The 22024-nt window shown below is 47.3% G+C and overlaps 1 protein-coding gene across 1 annotated transcript; it reads left to right on the top strand.

Annotated features, from left to right (window-relative positions):
* Nucleotides 1-337: 337 nt before the first annotated feature.
* VSTM2B (V-set and transmembrane domain containing 2B) lies at nt 338-20249 on the top strand. The gene is made up of 5 exons (XM_030227761.2): nt 338-775; nt 1398-1582; nt 3150-3179; nt 4010-4427; nt 19629-20249. The coding sequence occupies exons 1-5, from the start codon at nt 703-705 to the stop codon at nt 19715-19717; spliced, it is 795 nt and encodes a 264-aa protein (XP_030083621.1). The 5' UTR covers nt 338-702; the 3' UTR covers nt 19718-20249.
* The last annotated feature ends 1775 nt before the right edge of the window (nt 20250-22024 follow it).

The following is a 22024-nucleotide window of genomic DNA, read 5'->3' as shown; positions in this document are numbered from 1 at the left end:
GCAGGTACCTCCGGCACCAGCCGGGGCCGGAGCGGAGCGGGCCGGGCAGCGAGCGAGCCCCAGCGGCTCCGCGGGTCCCGGGGCGGTGCCGGGCGGGGCCTGGCGCGGGGGGCGGTGCGGGGCGCGGGCGGGGGCCGGGCCCGCGGGGCAGCTGCGGCCGGGGCCACGCATCCATCGGATCCACGGCATCCATCGGCCGGGCGGGGAGAGGCGGGCTCGGGCTGCCGCCGCCTCCCCGCGCAGGGGCAGAGCCCGCGACGGGCGCACGGCGGGCGCTGCCCGGGCGCACCAGGGGAGGGGAGGCTCGTCCCCGCCGCCGCCGCCGCCTCGCTGGACATCGCGGCGAGCTCCGGGCGCGGAGCGCTCCGTGGGATGGGGCTCGGAGAGGCGCCCGGCGTCGCCTCCTCGCTCTCGGGCTGCGGGAGCCCCCACGCAGCGCAGGGCAGTTGAATCCCGCCCGCGGCGGAGAGAAGGAGCGGGACGCGATTTTGTTGCTGCATTCCCAGAAACGTCGCTTCCACCTGCGAGCGAGTTTGAGCAGCCAGCTGTGGATTTTATATTTGCTTCTCCGCAAACCGAGGTTAGCCGGCAGGCTTTGGCTTTTTGGGAAGGAGCCCTGCCCCGACCCGCTGTGTGCGATGGATTGAGGCGTGCCCGGCTGCGCCCCCAGCCAGGTCCCCGCCCGCAGCCCACATAGATGCGATGGAAAGTCGGGGGCTGTTCTGCACCCTTTGTTACCTGATGTTCAACGCTCCTCTGCTGTTCATTGTCACCGGTGAGTAGGGAACTTCGGCCTCCTTCCGCGGCGATGCGCCGCTCCGGGCACAACTTGCTGGCGGGAGGCTGCGGGGCCGTCGGGGCTGCGGGGCCGCCCGTCCGCAGCCGAGCCGCAGCCGCCCCGCTGCTCCAGGCCCGGCCTCCCCGGCGCGTTCCCAGCGCGGGGCTGGGGGCAGGGAGCTGCCCGGGCGGGCTCTGGCAGAACAAGGTGGCACTGTTGGGCCGCAGCTGCCGGCAGCGCGCAGCGGAACGGAGCGGGGCGCGGCGGGCGCGCAGCCCGGGACAGTCCCCGCGCCGCTCGGCGGGAGGGGACACTGGCACGCCGGTGGCCCTGCATCAAGCCGAGGGCTTTCTTAGAAGGACCAGGGGGGTTTTAAGTCCTCTTCAAACTTTCCACTGAAGCCACGGCGGCAGGGTGACGGGGGCCGGCTCGGCCCTGCCCCGGGTGCGCAGTCCTGGATGCTCTGCTCGCCCTGCGGGCCCTGGGCTCCAGGAAACCTGTGCCGCGGTCAGCGCTTAGCTCTTGAGCTGAAGCAGCTCACGTTAGACTGAAAAGGACTGATCTTGCCTTCTAATCTCTCTTGTTAACCAGCCCTTGTAACTCTGTCTTCCCCTCCCAGCTACCTTTACTGAAGTTCCCAAAGATGTGACTGTTAGGGAGGGAGATGATATTGAGATGCCTTGTGCTTTCCGAGCCAGCGGATCCACCTCTTACTCCTTGGAAATCCAGTGGTGGTACCTTAAAGAACCAGCCAGAGAACTTGCACACGAATTAGCCATCAGTGTCCCCGGCAGCAGGAGCAAGGTAATACATTGCTATGGAGATATATCTCTTCATCAAATGCAACATGCTTAGGCAGTGATCAGAATAAACTTAGCATTCCCAGAGTGCTTCCTCTGCCCAGTGCCAGTCACCAGTAGGAAGCATCAGTGTGCCCAGGCCCTCTGAGGAATGCAGGAGTACAGGGCATGCACCATGAGGGACTTCATGTCAGGAAAAAACATCAGTGCTTTAAGGACTGTAAACAGAAAATGATAAGTGTTCCACTGCAAAATGAGCAATGAAAAAAAGCTGTTGTATGAAGTGTGGACAAGCCAAAACCAGTGCTTCTGTGGACTGAGCTAGGAAGGTGGGAGACTATATCACTATAAAAGGTGGGAGAGCCTCTGCTCACTGATAGTGCAGAGAAAGGCATGAGGGATACACCTCGCTGTTGGTACACTAATGTGGTACCAGTCTGCACCTACAAAGGCACAGTTACTTGTTCACGTCCACACTTGTGTCCATATCTGAAGCTCAGCAAGATGTTTTCACTCAGATGTAGCAATTAAAATGCATGAAGCAGAGTTAAATCTTGCGTGCCTTTTGCCCTCCCCCTAGGAAGCTGCTTGGTCTGAGGGCAGGCTTTAGTCTAAATTTTTCAGCTGCATTTCCCCAGCATAAGCCGGTTCATTCTACACCCCTCCCCACCAGAGCAAAGACAACTTGCAGGTGCCAAACAGGGCTGTACAAGGAGTGGGGTAAAGCAGGACTTTGAGGCTGTGTTGCCCTACTGTGCAGGACATGTCATCCTCCCCAGCCCCCATCCTCTGTGCCAACAGGGTGGCCCGTGGCAGCCTCTGTGCGTGTGCCAGCTCCCCTCTCTGTGGCACGCTTGTTTTCCTGCAGAGCTCAAATAGAGATGCAAAGCATATAGACACTGAGCTAATGTGATGCCGCCTAGCTGGGGAAAGTGTAAGTCAGTTGTCAGACTGGGAAATAAATCGCTTGGATTTAAATGTCTTCTTTAACCTTATATAAAAACTGTGAGCTGCTTTTACAATAAATGATGACAGAGCAAGCCTGGAGAATGATGACCGTCTCCCTGAGAGGCGTATCGGTGAGGTCTGAGGCATCACTTAGGTTTACCATGGTTGGCTGGAGACAAAAACATAACCAAATATGAAAAGTGCTGCGTGATACATGCTCCCAGGGTGTTTCAGCTCTGCCCTGAGCCATGCAGCATCCAGCTTGCCCAAGCCCTTCCCTGCTGTGCTGCTGGTGAAGCGTCTTCCCCCGTGTTTGCCAGTGACTGTGAGCAGCAGAGCATGCAACAAGCATTTCTTTGGCTACCGTTCGCACCCTTGGGGGAGGCAGTGCTTCTGTGGGGCAGCATGGGAACTTTACCCAAACAGCCCTCCCAGCTGAGCGCTGGTTTGCTGCTTTCCCCATCACCTGGGGAACTGCCCTGAGCCACTCAGGCTGTGTGAATGGCAAGCTGAGAAAGTTGCATCTATCCATGTCCTGTCCTTCCACCGGGGTGGGAATATGAGCATCCTGTTGATGTGCTGGCAGCGCAGAGTCTAATTGCCCTTTTCTTCTGTTCTTTTAGGTAGCAAATAAGGATGCAACCAAAATCAGCGTAAGTGCAGCTTGAGCTGGGTGCACACCCCTCCTTCCACGCACGTGGGATTTACTGCATGCCCCCCTCATTTCCTGACACACAAATGCAGCTGGTCTCACTGGCAGCCGTGCTCCTGCAGCACGGCGGGAGTGTGGCACGTTTCCCCTCCTCAGTGAGCCGCGGCTCGAGACGTTGTTACCATCTGTTGCTGTTTGTGCAGTCACGTCTCATTCCTTGCAAATCCAGAGGAGGTGACGCTTGCATTACAGCCCTTCCTTAGCCACGTTGGAAAAGGACTGTGGGCCAAATAGGAAGGGAATCTTGCATTTTTCCCCAGCCTTCTGCAACCCCCAGTCGCCTGAGGCGACCCCTTCCCTGGCTGTCCTGCAGGAAACCCGCCCCTTTTCCTGCGATGCGGCCCGGGTGCCGCTGCCCCTCTCCGCGGTGCTGAGCACACGGGGCAGCTCCTTGGACCCGGAGAGGGGACCCTGCCACCAGCCGGCCTTGGCTCGCTGCAGCGGGCGGGGGGCGACCCCCGGGGGCTGCACTTTCCCCGGGGGGTGGCTCGGGCCGGTTGGTGAGGGCTGGGGGGGGAGAGAACCCCGCGGGGACTGGTGACAGAGCGCTGTCGGTGACAGAGCGCTGTCGGTGACAGCTAAGGGGGTGGCGTGGGAACGACGGGGACGGGGCTGGTTGTGGCTGGCCCCCGCGAGGTGGGGCTTCAGCAGCGGGGCGCCGGGCTCTGTCCGCTGCTCTGGGGGAACCAGCCCGGCTCCGTGCTCTGGCAGCGGAGGGCACGGCGCTGGGCCAGCCCGCTGAGGCCGTGCCGGCCGTGCGCTCTCTTGCAGACGGTCCGCGTCCAGGGCAACGACATCTCGCACCGGCTGCGCCTGTCGGGCGTGCGGCGGCAGGACGAGGGCGTCTACCAGTGCCGCGTGTCGGACTACAGCGACGACGAGACGCAGGAGCACAAGGCTCAGGCGCTGCTGCGCGTCCTGTCCCGCTTCGCCCCTCCCGACGTGCAGGCGGCCGAGGCGGTGTCGCACATCCAGAGCGGGGCGGCCCCGCGCCGCCACGGCCCCGCCGCCCGCCCCACGGCCCCGCCCGGCCCCGCCAAGCGCCCGCCGCCGCCGCCGGCCCCCGCCCCGGGCGGCACCGCCGCCAGCACCGCCGCCACCGCCACCGCCTCGACGGCCGCCGCCGCAGCCTCCTCGGCCTCGCCGCCGCCCGGGCAGGCCGCCATCCTCCGCCAGCAGCACGGGTCAGGTAGGGCGGGGGCGGGAGGGACCCCGTTCCCGCACGGCACAGAGCCCCGGCACTGCCAGCGCTTGCGGGTCGGGCACCGAGACCCCGCTGCCGTGGGGGACTCGCGCTGCGACGCTGAAACTGAGTAATTGCACCCGAGGCTGTTGGCAAAGTGCACTTAGGGTGTCCCAAAGGCCCGGACTGTGCCTTGCCCTGGACAGGAGTGAACACAGGCACAGGGATGGGGAGATGGGTCCGAGTACAAGGCTGGGACCTGCATCCCTTTGTTATGCCTCACGGTCAGAACCCCCTTGCAGCGTCTGAAACAGTAGCTGCAGCCTCAAGTGAGCGGAACATCATGGATGTTCTGCAGAGAATTTAGATTTGCAGAGAATTCAGATCAGTGAGTGGCTTACAGGGCTGGTTGTCCCTAGCAGAATCAAGGTCTGTGCAGAGCAGGATGCAGATTCAGAAGGGAAATGTCAATTGCTGTGTAATGAGCTCCACATCTGAATTAATGGCAGGATAAGAATTGGAAATACAGTGCTCCATAACGTTTTCCAAATGTAAACATCGTGCTAATACTGATTGTCTATCAGTTAATACTGTATTAAGTTATTAATGCCACATTACCATATTGCAGTTTGCCAAAGAAGGCAGTTATAAACCTTTATTTATCCAATGACAGGCATGTCTGGGAGGAAGAACAGTGTCTTAAATCCATATTGCAAAAGTGTTTCAAGCTTCAGAGGTGTGGTGCTGCTCTGGCTGGGCTTCAGCTCTCCTCTCAGCCACTGTCACTTAACTAATGTTGAACAAATGTCCCTGCCAAGTTACCTGTGGGAAAAGGAAACAGTTTTATGCCACTAACTGTGCAGGGAAGGCCCTGAGCTCCCCTCTCTGCTGAGTCTCTTCTGACGCAGGTTCATAATCTTCACGCAGGGAAGCTCACACTTCTTCCTGATACCCCTTCACACTTTCTGGGCAAGCAGCTGCAGGTGTTGGCTCAGAGTAATGGAAATCATCCCTATATGGGTCACTGTGACCTGCTGGTGCTTTACAGGTGCTGTGTTTTATCTGGCTACTGCCTTTTCCTGTTTTCTGAATAATTTAGTTTCTTTCTTCTGTAGAAATACATGTGAAAGTTAGATTTTTACTCCTTACCATTCCCAAGACTGAGCTGGTTGCTCATTGCTGTCTAGTGGTAGATAAAGTGACAGTTCCTGAGATCTAACTACAGGTGCTTGTGGGCATTTAAAGAAGTTTATTTTGCTTTTGCTGAATCCACTGACCCCAAGAAATTAAACGAGAGGCTCATGATCTACTGTTTTTTGTTTGGAAATATCTGCTCTTCTCCTGGGACCCCAGGGCTGGGGCTTGTTCTCATGTTTCCTCTCCACTCTGTGACTGTGAGAATTCCTGCAGTGTTTTCCATGCTGACAGTAGAGGCTGGCTTCAGGACTTGGAGCACTGTGCACCCTGCCTGCTGAACCCAGAGCTTATGTGGTGCATATGAACTGAAACCAGGACGGTGGAAGTGCAGCGGGCTCAGTTCCACATCAACAGATGGATGTGAGCGTGTGCTGCCAAGACAGCATGTCACATATGCCTGTGAGGGCAAGACCTCCTGCCCAGATCAGCTAAACTGCTGTCTGTCCTGATTTTTTACATGTCTGTGGTTTGGGGTATGGCACTTCTGCATCATTTCTAGGCTGCATTAAAATCTGAAAATAAACTGGTAGTGTTGTGGCCAGCAGTGGAGGTAATGATATGATTTAAATCAGTGAAAAAGGTAATGCAGAATACAGAAAAAACATCTAGTGGGGGTCTCCAGGTGGAGACTGATGCTGAAGGCTACAAAACTGGCTAAACAAAAATCTGGTGCTGTGAGCTCCCTGCTGGGCACACAGGTCTCTGTGAACAGTGCCACTCCGTGGCAGCTCCAGTGCTGGAGAAAGCCAAGTCAGACTGTTCCTGTTCCTGTACTGACTTAATAAGGTGTAAACCTGCCTTTGTCCCCATAAGAGGGAGGTAATTAATGTGTATTTGGTATGGTCCTCTTGTAGAAATAATGCCTTTTCACTCTGCTTGAATCAAGATCTCCCTGGATAACAGGCTTCTCCCTGGTTTGCTGTAATTTCTGCACCTATGGCAGTTTGGAGCTGCCTGTACTTACCAATCAATAGAACATCAGTCATAGCATGGCTTTGAAAATTTGTAGCTGAAGAACTTGAAAATTCCTCAAAAATTCCTGATTCAGGTGCTTTCTGGACCAGAACTGCCTGAGTCTTGTTACCACAAGATGTCTCTTTGGTTGCTCCAAAGAGAAGAAGCAGATTGCTGCTGCCCCAGTCCCCATCTCCTGGGTAGAAAGACTGTCTGGGACAGGGATGAAGCAGAGAGACAGCCTCAGCAGAGGCAAGAAATCTTCCCTAGACATGAATGTTGCATAGAGACCTGGATAAAATATTAACATGGCAGCCAGTGTGATGAGGGCTTAGAGGAGGAAAGGGAAGACTGGGGTCTCCAGTGCTGCCACTTGGGTTGGATAAGCACTAAACTTTCTTCAAAATGTCCTAAAAGAAAAAGACATTTTAGACCTTTTGAGTTTCCCATTTGTATGTTAAAGGGGTGTTCTTTAGGGCTACAGCTAGGTGCAGTAATTATTGTTCTCCATAAAGAATGCAGTTGCTTTATAGGAAATGGGTTTTTTTCCTTTTATTTTCTTCTGGGAACTAGAAGCCCTGTTTTGAGTCCACCCCCCGAGGCTGTGTTGTAACTGGTTTTCCACCCAGTAGGGCCAACAAATCCAACTAAATCTTTGTTCACGTGGTGTTTAGCCTGCAGGACCTAACCTTGTGTTGCTGTATGAGTTATATCTGCATAGCACTGTAATGCACGTGCCTCATTATCCTGTTTTGAGCTCCATAACACATACAGATAAGTGCTTGCACCAAATCTGTGTGTAATAATTGAATAGTCTGATACATTTACAGTATTTAGCATTTCTAAGTCTCTTCCTTGTACACAGGGATATTTCCTCTGTATAAAAGCAGAAATGTGTTGAACAATGGATTTGCTATCAGCGATTAAGACTCATCCTCATTTAAGACACTGGAGAGTTCTGCCTGAGAGGTGATGGCATGGCACTAGCTACGGTGTCCTGCATGAATTGGCCTCTAATCCTACTTTCCTTGCAATAGAAGTCTTCCCAACACTTTCAGTGTAGTAAGAGAGGGCCTCTATGTACTTGGATTCCATTAAACATGATTATAGATCAAATGCTTCACTGGGATGTGCCTGCAGGGCTCTTGTTGACTTCAGCTGCTGCCCCAGCCATGCACCAGGGAGAAGTGTGATTCTTTACATCTTCTAAGTGAACTGAAAAACGAATTTATTAGGATAAATGTGTCTGTTACTGAGATTATTTAAGGAGCAGAGAGTCTCATCTGACAAACTGGGTATAAGTAGAAAATCCATTGTTTTGAACATCATCAGAAATGGTATTTGCCTGAAGTTTGTGTCAGCATTCTGGTAACTAAGGCAATAGATCCAGTATAACTGAAAAATTGACCAATATGCCACAAATATTAGCTATATAAACAGAATTTTATCTGTGATGTTTAAACAACCATATAAAAACTTGGTGCTGTGGTCTCATGGAAGCCTAGAAAATGGGATTTGGGCTGTGAGGAGACAAAGACCTGCTGGCAATAACATTTTTAACACTATCAGAGAAGCAGTTATCCCTGTGGTTCTAAATGAAATAATATTGAGCTCTTAGCTTAAATGCTTGTACACAAATGGAATCTTACACTGTAGGAGAAAAATGGGGGTGAGCAAGTGAAAGTTTACACAGTTGTTATTGCTTGGAAGTGCTCCTGGATTTTCCTGGGTAGAGTAGGGGGGATGCAGGACCATCACTGAGTGAAACACACAGTATCTCTGTCTCAGGAAGTTTGTAGTCCAAGTGTTTGAGACAGATAAATGACACAAGAACAATAACTGACTTTGTTGAGTCATGTGACAGCTGTGAAATTAAATATGAAAGGTTAATTTCAGATCTTCTAAATTTAAGTCCAGTGCTTAGTCGTGAGACTAACTGTGTCATCTGATGGTGCAGTAATAAACAAGGATCTTCATCCTGACCTCCTGGGAAGGAAATTGACTGTATTATATCCTACCAAATGGTCTCCAAAATGAGTGCCTGTGTATTGGCTTGGGGGCAATTTTTAGTTTAACTTCTGAGCAGAATGTAGATCAGACATGGCAGCTTCCAAATTCCCTTTTATTTGTTTGATCTTCAGCCTCAAAGCTCAGGAGTGAAAGCTTTAAATAAAATAAACAAAGATGGGAGGGAGTGTGAAACAAGAAGCTCTAGGAGGAGCACAGGCTCATGTATTATGCACAGATGAAGTGGTCATTGCAAGGAAGAACACAAATCTTCACTCCATGCCTGTCCCTCCCCTCCTCAAAGCCTTTTATGTGTGAGGCAGGAGGAGCTCTGCTCCTGGGCTGCTTGGCCAAGATCAAGCAGCAGCAGCAGCAGGTCCCAGCCCTGCATCCTGGGTGCCCGTGGTGCTCAGCAGAGCAGGGCAGGCTCGGCCAGCCCACCTGGAGGCAGGAGGCACGGGGAGACTCAGATCTGTGCTGCACTAGCAAGCAGGAGACCTGTCTGTGCAGCTCAGAGACAGCAGAGCAAGGAGCACAGGGTTTCATTGAGCTGTGGCTGGTTAGGGGCACTCTGGGCTTGGGTTTGGACTAACTTTGAGGTAAGGGTTTGAGTTCAGGGCTCTCCTGGCTTTGTCAGGGCTTTAATGACTCTCTGCTAGTTTGAGATACAGCCTGTGGAGCTCTTTTATGTTTGATAGATGAACAGTACATGAAATGGCAAGCAAGGAAAGTCTGTGAGGCTGTTTGGCTCAGGCTCCCTGCCTTTCCCTCTCAGTAATGTCTGGGTCTACTCCACTTCCCCTGTGCTTTTTATGAGACCATGTATGAGCTCAATTCTGATGTTACTTGTAGTTAAATGCAACCTGGGTCACGTCACATTTTCCTTTACATTAAATAAAGTAGCAAGACAGGGGCCATAACTGAATTATCAGGCTGACCTCCTAAATGTCACTGGGTAATAAACATGCAAAAAGAATTCTCATTAAATACACATCACTAGCACTTTAATATCTAGGCAAATTAGACTGCTTTGGGGACAAGTGAGGTCAAATATCTTCTTTTGTGTCTGTGTAATGTGGATTAATTCTCGAACTGGACAAAAGCACTAACTGCTGCACTGTGTCACCTCATTATCTAGGGCAGAAACAAGCTGTGCCTGGGTGTTTTTGTACTGTGGAAATGCAATTTATTTGAGTAACCTCCTTTCAGCGGTTCTTGCTTGCTCCCCAGAGGACAGACAAAACTGTACTAACCTATTCTACTCCAGCCTGTTCAGTGCCCTTGAAGAAATCTGAATATTATTTGAATTTCTTTGAAATCTTAAAGTTATAGATGAAAAAATCTTCTAAAAATATTACTAAACATAACGAGGGGTGTGTTACAGGTCTTTTTAGTGAATATTGCAGCTGTATCTAACACCGGTCTAGATTTCTATATAAGATTGATTCATTAGTGAGTGAGAATTAGAAATTTATATGAAGAAAGGCTCAGTGCACGCACATGTGTTTTTGCATGAGCAAACAGCATTTGGGGCAGGAATACATATGTAGTTCTTTATGCATGATTTCAATAGATACTTTGCAAAACAGAGTCTTGGCTTGCAGCAGCAGCTAACTTTGTATCTTTTATGAGAAGCAGTATTTGTTACTCACTCCCCACCTCTGCTATACAGGCGCAGCTTTACTGATGTATAAACTAATGCTGGAACTGTGCTGTCGATTTATATAGGTCCCTAACAGTTTAAAGCTTAGCAGTGGTGGCACAAAGAAATGCCCAGACAGCCTTACTGGTACTGGTTTTGAGAAGGCTTTTAGCAGTGTGGGCTGTAGTTGGGAAGCAAACACTAAGTAGCCTCTGCCAGGAAATGAATCTTACAGTAGTCCTGTGTAGGTGTTTCTTTTTTACTTAAGAGAGCCTGACAGGACTGTGCTGGCAATAAAAGGAGGTTGCTTTGGATTTTGATTTAGCTTTGCTAAAGCAGTAAGAATGCTGTCAGGCTCACTATTGCTGTTTACTATGTGTTTTTTAAAATTAGATAATGGTAGAGCAGTCCCATATGTCAATAATAAACAGTTCAAGTAGGTTTGTATTGGAAAAAATGGGGTTGTCAGCAGAATGGTATTATTTGTCACAACAGCAGCTAACAACCAAGCACTTTATATTGCTAGGCTGTTATCAGCTGGGAGGCAATTTTATTAGCTGGAAAGAAGAGCAGCTTGGCAGAGCAGCAGCCGTGCTCAGCAGAGGGCTCTGTGTGAGCCAGCACGAGCTTGTGCTGGGCTGGAGGAGGGAGCTGTGCTCACAGAGCAAAGGAGCCCAAGCACTCCCCACAACAGCTGCTCTCACCCTGCCCCTGGCTGGGAGGGATGCCTTGTGAAGGATGACCTAGAACAGAGACTGGACAGAGCTAAAGAATAAAGTAGGTATTTATTAGGAGGTCTCAATAGATCTACTTGTGCAGCACAACCCAAAATGGCTACAAAAATGGATGAGTGGTCATGGGGTCTCTCACTTTTATAAGTTCTGATCCATTAGTGTATTAATTGTCCAATTACAGCTTTACCTTTGAAGTCCAATCCTTCTTGTTTTCTCTCTTTGGTCCTACAGTTGTTTGTGCTCTTGGGCCTGAGATCTGGGTCAGCTGTCCTTGGTCCCCAGCTAGAGAGGGAATTGTTTTGTCTCCCTACTCTGTGAAGAGAACCATCCCCTAACATGAAACCCAGACCCACCCACTAAAGCAGCACAGAATCTGAAAAATAGAAAAGCTAAGAGCTGAGGCATCAGGAGCAGGGCATCCCTGTGTGAGCAGGGAGAGGCTCTGACTTCCAAAGCTGGCAGAGCACAGGGAGCTCTCTCATGGACATTGTCTTCTATGCCTGTTTTGTTGCCATGCTGCTGGAGGAGTTCAGGGACAAGCAATCTGTCACCTGGGGACATGGGTTAGTGGTACACAGCCTGGTGGTGCTGAGCCTATGGCTGGGCTTGGTGATCTTACAGCTCTTTTCCAACCTCACCAGTTCCATGATTCTATGGGTAAAATTCATCAAACTGATATAATTAGAAATAGTTTACGGCTTCATAATTTTTAAAATTGGTGTGCCAATCTGAATCCCTCTCACACAGAGGAGCTGAAGATTTCACATGTACAGAGGGTATTGAGCAATGTCCCATGTCCACAGTTTTGTCAAATAACCCCTTGCAGCTTTATTCTGCAAAGCTTGGCATCTCTTACACCTAGGGCACAGCAGAGTCTTTAGTAACTAACACCTAGCAAATATCAGTCACTGGAAATGTTTGGAGGGTCTGTATTTGTGGGTCAGTCCCAAAATGCTGTTTTCAGCAAAAAGGTGATCCCTTCTTTATTGAAATCACAGGCTCTGCTTTTTTCCCAGGCACATGCTCTCAGTACAGCCATTTCTCGTGTGTCATCATGCATTCTGCTAATACACTTAGCTCTGTTTTTTAATTATGGGCAGGATAGGGTTATTTTTCAAAAAAAAAAAAAATCCTTAATCTGCACTTGCATCTGCTTAAGTTTAGTAATTCTGATTGGAGTGATAATTACAACTACATTGGCAGCTTGTTCCTAATCCTGATCAAGTCAAAAATACTCTAAAAACAGTGAAGTGAGAACCACAGGGTCATCATCTTTATTTCTGGGTTGCAAATATTTACAACTTGTATCAATTTCAGAATGTGGAATCTGTGGTTCGGTCCAGTAGGACTCATTGTTAGTCCTTTTATAAAGTTCCTATGGAACTCTGTGACCATATCTAGCTTGCCTGCTTTTCTGCAATACGACTTTTTAGTCCTCCTACTTTTAATGGAAAACCTGAGAATATGCCCCAAACTTGCTTCAAAGCTCAGCAGCTGAAACTATATCCCGGTATTTTTCATTGTCTCATGCTCTGTGCAGTTTGAGTTCTGCTTTTGCTACTTATGTGTATGGATATGCTCTGGAATTGCTCACATAATAGTACAGAAGAAGGAAGTGTAGGACTGGCTGCTTATTTACCACCTGAACTACCACTCATTCAGTTACTTATTTTTCTATATTTTAAATCAGAATTCATTTTCCGCCAAATTTCATTACAAAGAATTTTGTCTGTCTCGTTATTTAACTTTCAGGGAGTGAATTAATGGTTCTTGGTTTTGTTAAGTTAATTTTAGATTATGGAACTGCAGAAAATTCTGGAAATTAAAACAAATTCATAGATGCATGGTTTGAGAGTTGTAATAAGATGTTTGGCAAGGAGAGATCTTTTCACTTATACCAAAGCAGAAATCTGTTTATGTGATGGTAATACAAAGTAGAGACCAGCTGCAGGTCTTAAAAGAGGAAAGTTACTGGCTTATGTAAATGCAAACCAATAGAAAGAATTTGAACTGTACAATCCATATGGAATGAATGACTCATTTTAAGCAGTCAGGGTGCAGTTCTGTTCACCATTGACACCATCCAGAGCAGTGTTTCCTTTTGGAGCTTGGTATAAGTTACTCCTGCTGTTGTCTTGAAGGTACTCTTTAATTTCTCCCAAGTGGAGATCTGGTGTGGTTGGGTGGTTTGTTTGTCTCTCTCCAGTGTAGAAGAGACCCCAAGAGCAGCTCCCCAAGGGCCTGGCTCCCTCAGCTCAGCTGCAGCTCTCTGGGCTGTCTGTGGGCACTGCCTGCCCTCAGCACAGAGGTGTTCACAGGCACAGGGAGTGTTTGAAGCAGCAGAGGGAGGCTTTGGGTAGAGTGCTGATTGTTCTGTACACTTTTGGCTACCACAGAAGGGAAATGGGGATAATGAGGGAAAATATTTCCCATATTGTGTTACCTCTATTTCTTGTAACTTTAGTGGTAGTTTTTGCCAGTCTGTTGGCAATGAAAACTGCGTATTTCTCTGGGAACCTAACACCAGAAGTATTTGTGTATAAATATAGGAGTATTTCTTGTTCCATAGCAGATATGCATTTCCCTGCATTCATCAAATCCACTAGTTCAACAACTCCTGTTTGTGAGAGCTGTTAATGCAAAAGTGTTGTGCCTTGCAGACCTGCAGCAGCTGTGCAATGGGTCAGACCAATTGTCCATTTAATCCTGTGCCTTATGTCTAATGATGTTCTTATGATCCAGGAGAGGGAAGAGCCTCTGCAGAGGATCACAGAGCACTTGGCTGGTCTGTGTGCCATGAGCATATTTGGCAGGGATTGTCAGCACAAGCATTTTAAGGAAAATTTGGCCTTAATGAGTCTCAGTTAAAATGAGCTCTGTTGAGGTCAAAATCCACCTCAATAGCTGCAGGTGCCCTATGAAACACATCCCCAAGTCCTCTACCACTGCCTGTGTCTGTCCTGTCCCACAGGCACTCACACATTGACTTCCAGCAGAACACTGCAGTGCTTCAGAAAATCAATACTGCAGAAGGAATATTTTTCTTCTCTTAGCTTCTTATCAGAACCAAACTTTTATTTCTGCATCATTTCCTTGCATGACTACACCTCTCTCTCATTTCCAACCAATATATTTGTTTTCTAATCTGTAGCCTTAGTGCTACCATGCTAAAACACTAAATTCTTAAACACCAAACCACTAAAACACCAGTCTTCTATCCTAGGTGAACTTTTCAAGTTGTCACATCAAGAACAGTCAAAATTAAGCACCAGGCTGCTACAAGGAATTGGCTTTTTTCCTCAAATACACATATTTTTCTACCTATTCAGGAAGTTTATGTGCTGTCATGTATGCAGCTTCTGTAGAGATATCAAGCCTTAAATTCTGCCTCACCTCATTGTTTTCAGGTGAGTTTAGCCCAGCACATAAACAGATACAGGTGTGGGCAAGTAAATGATTGTAATTTAGTGTCCTCTTTTCAGGACTCCTAAATACTCCAAATGCAAATGGATCTTATTTAAAATATTAAAACCTGTTGAGTTTCCAAAACCAGGACAGGAGGCTTTCAGTAACTCTTGTAATGTGGGGTTTTGGCAATTCACCTCTAAATACAGGCCTCAATATTGCAGTGGATATTGTGAGAGAGAAGTGGAGAAACAGTGAAACTCAGGTGTATTTGAGAAGACCTAAAATAATGACAGAGTTTTAAAAAACTCTGGTGAGTGTTTTCTGGCCAGTAAAATTGCTTTCAGCTTCCTGGAGAGTTTGAGGCTGTGGTGTGGATAAGGAAGTGAAATGTGGGCATTATCATGAAGGGTGTGGAGGGCAATGCTGGTAGTTTCACCTGGCTGTGTGAGAAGATTTACTCCTGACCTTAAAAACCTTGATGTCATGGATGAAGGAACAAAGCAGAATCACAAGCTTCTACCTGCATGGTTGTGTAGAAATAAAAACATATGCTGACTTCTGTGAGGCATTTTCTTGAGATGAGTTATGGAAGGCTGTTCCAAAACTCAGCAAATCATAAATAAAAACTGTAGTGGATAGAAAACTAATTTTGTCATCATGCCTTCTAGGCAGGTTCAGTGGCAAGCAGAGCCCATGCAGTTGCTCATAAATATGTGGGCAGTCAGCACTGCTGAAATTAGCTCCACCAAAAGGCAGCTGAGGAGCTGTTTCTGGTTGTGCCTGGGCAGGATGATGCACAGCCAGCCAGGAGCAAGGGGACACCACAGTTCAGTGGTTTTTGTCTGTTGTACCAGTACTGCTCTGAACAACACCACCTCCTGCTCCATGCAGTGCTCTAGGGTTGAGCTGGGAGGGCCTGCTAAAATCAGCACAGGCTCTGCATGCACTCCTGCACACCATCCTGGAGAATTAGCTCCTGGGGAGAAGTGGGAATTTTAAGGCATTAAGTGCAAAACAAAAGATGGAAAAAAAAGCAAAAAGGCAGTGTGTGGATTGTGCTGGAAGTACTTAAGAGTGGAAGGGTGTAGACAGTTTATAAGATCTTGTCTCAAACTGTGGAATAGTTCTAATGGGGTGTAGCTTATTATCTCTTTGGTTCAGTAAGTGTATAGTGACTTTAGAAATTTCAATTAAAAGCTTCTAAGAAGATCATAGGTCTGAAGCTGGGGAAATTCAATTCAATGCAAGTGTTCCAAATGTATGTCAGTGAGTGAGAATCTGTTTCATCTAGGAGGTTATTGTTTGTAACGATCCTTGACTAGCAACCCATGTAAAACTCCATTTTTTCCATAGATACCAGAACAAGAACATGTATCAAGTGCAGTTCAAATTTTCTGGACTGATAGAACAAATCAATCTATATGGCCACCTCTTAATGAAATGCCAGGTTTGAGTGCTTTAATTGGATATTGTTCTGTATGGAAATAGGCCAAGGCTAACAGGTCACTGCATAAAAGGCACTACAGAGAAATGTCTCGTGACACTGCCAACCAGGGCCCCAGCTCCATCATCAATAGACAGTCAGATTTCAGGTGTTATCTCATCTTTCAAGGAAAATAGGCTACTGATGTCTTTCAGCTTTTTATTATATGGGCCACTGCATTTTACCACCATCTCAAAAAGAGACATCAAAGGACTTTTCAGATTCTTTCTAGTAAGAAAAATAGGTGACTGCAGGAAACTGGGGGTTTTGACCACTGGTTAAATATAGCTTGTAAAAGAATCATCCCATTTTTTCTGGGTGTCACAAGTCACTTGGTCAATTAATGTTTGTTTTCGATTGAACTGCTTTAAGTCAAACTGTGATTAATTCTGGCATAAAAAAAAAATTAACTAGAAAACTGCAGTAAAACACTATTATGTCATAAATTGCAAAAAAGGATGAGTGATGCCAGAGAGCAATTCACCATACACAAAGAGAACAATTTGTTCTTGTTCTACATGGTGGTAGACTTTCCCTTTTGGCCATGAGCATATAAATATTTTAAAAGCAAAGTTGTAAGTCTGTATAGTGATAAATAAGCTTGCAATAGCAGAACATCAAATGAATATTCAAAATATCAGTGAAATGTTTTCTTGCAAGTGTCTGTAGTCTGCAAGTTACTGTGTACTCCTGATTTAGGGTGTCTGGATAAGAACCCTCTCTTCTCATACCTGGGTCAATCATGTGTCCAGAGCCTCATGCTCAAGCCCACATTTTGTTTGTTTACATCTTCAGGTGTAGCAATTTATTAACTAAAAGTCAAGACTTCCACTACTGCAGTAACAGCAGAAGTGAGGACACTAAGTTCAGTTTGTTGTTGAAATTCTTTGTCTGGTCTGCTTATATTTAGAGGGAGGAGAATTCTGAAGTTCTGTGTGTCCAGTAGTGCCTGAAGTCTTAGGGCAGAACAGCACTGAATTCAGTATGAAAAAATGAAGCTTGTATGTGGTGTGCAGTAAGAAAAATCACTTTCAAATAGTTTTTTTAAATATGTTTCATTTAACTGCTGAGATTCTGTTAACAGAGTCTGAACTCACATTCTGCTGTCAGAGAAGATGGAGAATATAGGTTAAAAACAACAGCAGTTTCTACAGAAGGAAAAGACAGAACTTGGACTGTTGAATTCACAGTTCTGCATTGAAATTTACACTAAAACTAGTACATAAAGGTAAAACCAACATAGCAATGATTTTGGTAGGCAGGCACACAGGTGCTGCAAGGAGTTGTGACTACTAGTGCTTTCCCTTCAAAGCAGAAACCATCCTAAGCTGGTGTTCTGGCAGCCCTTCAGCACCACAGTTGTGAGGACACTTGAGCTTCAAGAGCCCATTTCTCCAGGTTGAGTTTCTCAGTGTTTCCAGGGGAATTCCCCCTCACAAAAGCACATCTTGCTGTCTGAGCAGCTGGCAGCATCTCAGACTCAAGCCCTGTTCGTTGAAAGCAGTGAAAGAATGGCTTCTCAGAAGAGAAGATTGGGTTCTTTCCCCAGCAGAGAAAGAATGGTTTCTCAGCACCCTCAGGTTTGATCATAATAAATATCCAAGGCCAGCTCTTCCCTGCAGTGCTGGCCAGGTGTGGAATTGGCACGAAATTGGCACTGAGGTATGTGCAGCTGCCAGGAGTGTCAGCTGCTGCCAGGCTGCCCCTGCTATCCCCAGGCTCAGGGGACAGTGACAGTGCTTGGGGACTGTCCTGGGCTGGCCTTCTTACAGCTGTGCCTTGTCCCAGAAGAGAGGACTGGCCCGCACACACTTCTAGCGTCTTTTTGCAATGAGTTACAAACTAACTCCTTTGGCTTCTGGAGTTAATTGTGTTTGTTAATGATTTTTCAGCTTTCAAAACAAAAATCCTGTCTTCATCTTAATACCTTGCTGTTGCTGTGCAGGCAGTCCTGAGCACGTGTTTGTGCATGCAGGGATTTAATTAAAACCTTAATAACTAAATAATCACCACACAGTCTGTGTGTCTGTGAGATAGCACTGTGGGGACATTTCTTGAGTTCCTCACTTGCACACCACATTGCTGTGTGCTGTTTCTGATGCTGGGTAATCGTGCTCCAGCCTTGCTGGTGAGGTGTGTGTAGATTACGAGGCAGCTGGAGCAGCGAGCCCAAGAGCAGTGCTTTGCTCAGGCACTGTTTGAGGCATTTCCTTTGATCATGCCACAGCTGGGAGACACTCACATGTCCTAGAGACCAAGACTAAAGTCTTCACATTACAATGCCTGAAGTGAGTTTCGTAAACAGAAGTGCCCTAATAACTTTTCCAGAGATACAGAAAACTTATTTTTAAATTTTTCATGCTGTGCAAAGTGTCTCTGACAGTCTGGGTGGCAGTCAGTGTTTTGGGCATTGGTCACTCCTGTAGGTGGGCTGTTCAGCAGAGAGGAGCTCTCTCCCCAGGAGTCCCTCTGCACTTCAGCTGCAGGGCAAATTCCCACTGGACTCCTGCTTTTGTCCCACATCCATCCCCTGCTGGTGAAGCTGCACACACTGGTCCTCTCGTGGCTCAGGAAGGTATCCCCAGGGACACTTGGCCCAGACAGCTGCTGTGGTCCAGCCTGGCCTTGTCTGCATGGGCTGAGCCGGGCTCAGGGAGCACCAGGCACCTGTGTCCTGCCCTGCAGCAGTGGCAGGGGCTGCTCCAGGGAATGGAGCTGCTCCAGGGAATGGGGCTGCTTTGCCTTTGCCTTTGCCTTTGCCTTTGCCTTTGCCTTTGCCTTTGCCTTTGCCTTTGCCTTTGCCTTTGCCCTTGCCTTTGCCTTTGCCTTTGCCTTTGCCTTTGCCTTTGCCCTTGCCCTTGCCCTTGCCCTTGCCCTTGCCCTTGCCAGCAGCACAGCAATGGCCCTTTCAGAGGTGACAGCAGAGCCTCCTGCCTGTGTGTCCTGCTCTCTTGGCTGAGCATGGCCAGGAGACCTCGGCCCCATGGCTCAGCCCTCCCATGCCAGAGAGAGGGTCCACACCACAACGCACACAGCAAATGTGTGCACACCTTTTTGTATCTTTTCAGCCCACCTTGCTAGACAATAGAAGAACTGAGGGAATATCTTGGTGTGCAGGGGTGTGAGGCAGGGACAGCCTTGGTGGCTGCAGCATGGAGTGGCTGCCCCTGGTTGCTGGGAGCAGTTGCCTCGGCGTGTCCTGCCCCATGAGTGAGCTCATCTCTCTCCTAGGACAGGCTGACGGGAACAGATGTGTTCCACACCTGACCTCTGTTTTTCTATAGCTCCTGAGCACATTTTTAATTTAAAATTCTGCTCTTTTCCATAAAAGGTAAAGAAGATGTCAAGGTCTTGCTGTTCCCATTCCAAATGGAATGGGTTCATGTCCTGTTAATCAAGAAGCACAGACGCAGCATTTGTCATTTCCCTTTAAAGTAATGGGTGGTTGATACCTGTCATTTCTCAAGAAACTATATACCAGATTATGGTGTATTTATAGAAATCTCAATTGCTGGTAACTTGGCTGAAGCCAAGTTTAGGCATACCATTAGTAACACATAATGAAATGACCTCAGTGGAGTCAGATTTGGGAGGGGGAGGAAAAAGCTATTTGAGTTGAATAGCTTGAGGATGCTGTTTTACTATTAAAATTAAGCTTCTGACCCCTGGCACTGAAGTGATAAAAATGAATCTTCCTATATTTCTCTTTTGCATTTAATCTTCTATATTGGAAAAGATAAAAAATCAAATCTCCTTCTCTCCCTTGTCTCTTTCTCTTCTAGGTACAGGACCTATTTATGCTACAGACCCACTCCTATACATGTCCCTGTTAATACTGCATAAGCTTGTACATTTATTAGTAAACCACTGACAGACTGCTCCCTCCACTCCTCCTCAGCCAAACAGAAAGGAACCTATTTAATAACAAACAAAACCCCTGAGAAAGAAATCCCTACCGTTTCAAAGATGGACAGAAAGAGACTGAAAGAAGCATGATAAATTCTACATGGGGGGAAAAACATATTTTTGGGGATGCCACAAGAAAGTAAACCACATAGAATAATGCATCTAGTTTCCAGACTCTATGGTGTAAAGCCCTGCTCTGTGCATGGCACTTATGATTTCTCTATTTTAATGTAATATTTTTTCTTTTCTAAACCTTTCCTCTGACTCTTCATTTTGCACGAACTGTTGAGCAGTTATCTTTATGACAATATGTAAAGATGTTGGGTCAAACCCTTCCTAAGAAAGGAAATATTTTTAGTAGATTATTGTGTTTAGGTTTTTTTGGATTTCCTTTTTCTTTTTTAATTAAATTATTTCTTTTGGAGACATTAAAAAGGTACATCTTACCATAATTAATATTCACTGTCAATAATATTTATTTTTAAATGAAGATTGGAAACAAGGTAAGACATTTGTTTATAAACTGTATTGTATATTGCTGAATAACAGTTGAATAAAAAGATTTTGAAATAAAGTTTTTACAGATGTGTGTGCCTTTCCCTGTGTCCTGAATGTCCCTGAGAAGGCTTGATGGCTGCATGCCTTCCCTGCCTTGTCACAGCACAGAGACTTGAGGAAAGATGCAGTACAAACAAAATAAAATTGAAATCAGTTATTTTTCAGACACCCTCACCTGTGCCAAAGCCCACACAAGAATCTGCAGGCTGCAGCTGCCTTTTCCTTGGTGCCACCAGCTATCTCTGGGCAGTCAGGGCAAGATCTGGTAGATGGACAGTGGGACAGTGTGTGGCATTCAATGTAAATTGCTTTGGTTTGCCCCAGGCCTCTCTGAAAAAAGGTGAATCGAGCAGTGGAAAATCAAAATAAATCATCCTGGAATGTTGTGTAACCTAGTTCCAAGGTTTGTTTAAAATATATTCAGATTTTTAAAATGCATAATTTTTGTCACTTTTCTTATCCAGGTGAGCTTCCTTTAAAGAAGCTTTTTTACAGTAAATAGTTATTTTTCTGTTGCAAAATGCTTGTTTTTCAAGTGAGCCAGTAAGATGACTTGGAAAAGAAACATGACCTTCGTTAGCTGAATTTAGTGAACTGCCATGAAATTTCCTATGTCTGACTCTTATCCTGTCACTTGTGTGGCATTTTAGAGAGGAGTTTCCTTGTGGGAAAGGCAGAGTGACAGCTCCAGTGGCAGCAGGACTGTGCCTGCAGGAGCTGCAGAGCAAACACAGGACACGCCACTGCCTCACCTCGTACCTGAGTCCTGTCCTAGAAGGAGGGCAGGAAGGGATTGCCATTTTCCCAGGTGCTCAGGATTTCCTTTTTCTAGGGCTGCCAGTGACAGCAGCCAGGGATTTGTGCCACTTGAACTCCCTGGGTTTGAGACCAAACAGATCTGTGTTTGATACATGCACTACACTGTGGTAATAAAAGCCTCTTGCACTGGGGCAAACTCACCATGGGGACCCAAAGGGGACAAAATCTTCACAGTAATGTTCATCCCATTACTGCCAGCTGTAGGACTGGGGAGCAGTCCATAATCCTCCCACAAAAAGCTGAACTGCTCTTTGGAAGAACAAGGAGGAGGAGGTTGTTGCCAGCCTGGAGGTGCATCAGAGCATGAGACACTGCAGAACAGAGTCCTCGGCTTCCACGTGCACATGGGAGCTTCTAAACCGGGAAGGAAAAGGTAGGTGGGAAAAAGATTTGCATGTTGGACCATGTCTGAACAAATACCAGCATTCCTGTGTGGGAATCTGCTCAAGGACAGTATCTCCAGCAGAGGTGTGCATGGAGCCTGCAATGTCAGGGGAGTTCTAGCCCTTCCACCAAGGGCTGGTCCCGCAAGTGAAACCTGCCTGTGTTTGGGGTCCTCTGGCCAGCTCTTCATTGCTACTGCTGTTTTGTCAAGGGCAGAGCATATTTCTCAGGGCCTCAACTTCCTTCTAAGGGAGAGAACTAAAATTTTTCCACAAGAGAAAGAAGAAAATCTGCCTAAATTGATCTAAATAAATAGCTGAGGCTTGAAGCAGTGAAGCATGTCTGTCTGAGAGTAGTTATGCTTCTATTTCAACTCAGCCCTACCCCAACTGGTCTCCAAGTAAACAGGTATCTGGTCTGCTCTGATATTTTTGTTCCATCACTTACAGAGTACATTGTCTCTTAAATTACAGACTGTGTGGTTTGGAGGAAATATATCAATCATCTCGAG

Source organism: Serinus canaria, chromosome 11, assembly GCF_022539315.1.
Source record: "Serinus canaria isolate serCan28SL12 chromosome 11, serCan2020, whole genome shotgun sequence".
NCBI lineage: Eukaryota > Metazoa > Chordata > Aves > Passeriformes > Fringillidae > Serinus > Serinus canaria.
Note: the sequence above shows the minus strand (reverse complement) of the source record. Positions and strands in the feature narration are given on the sequence as shown.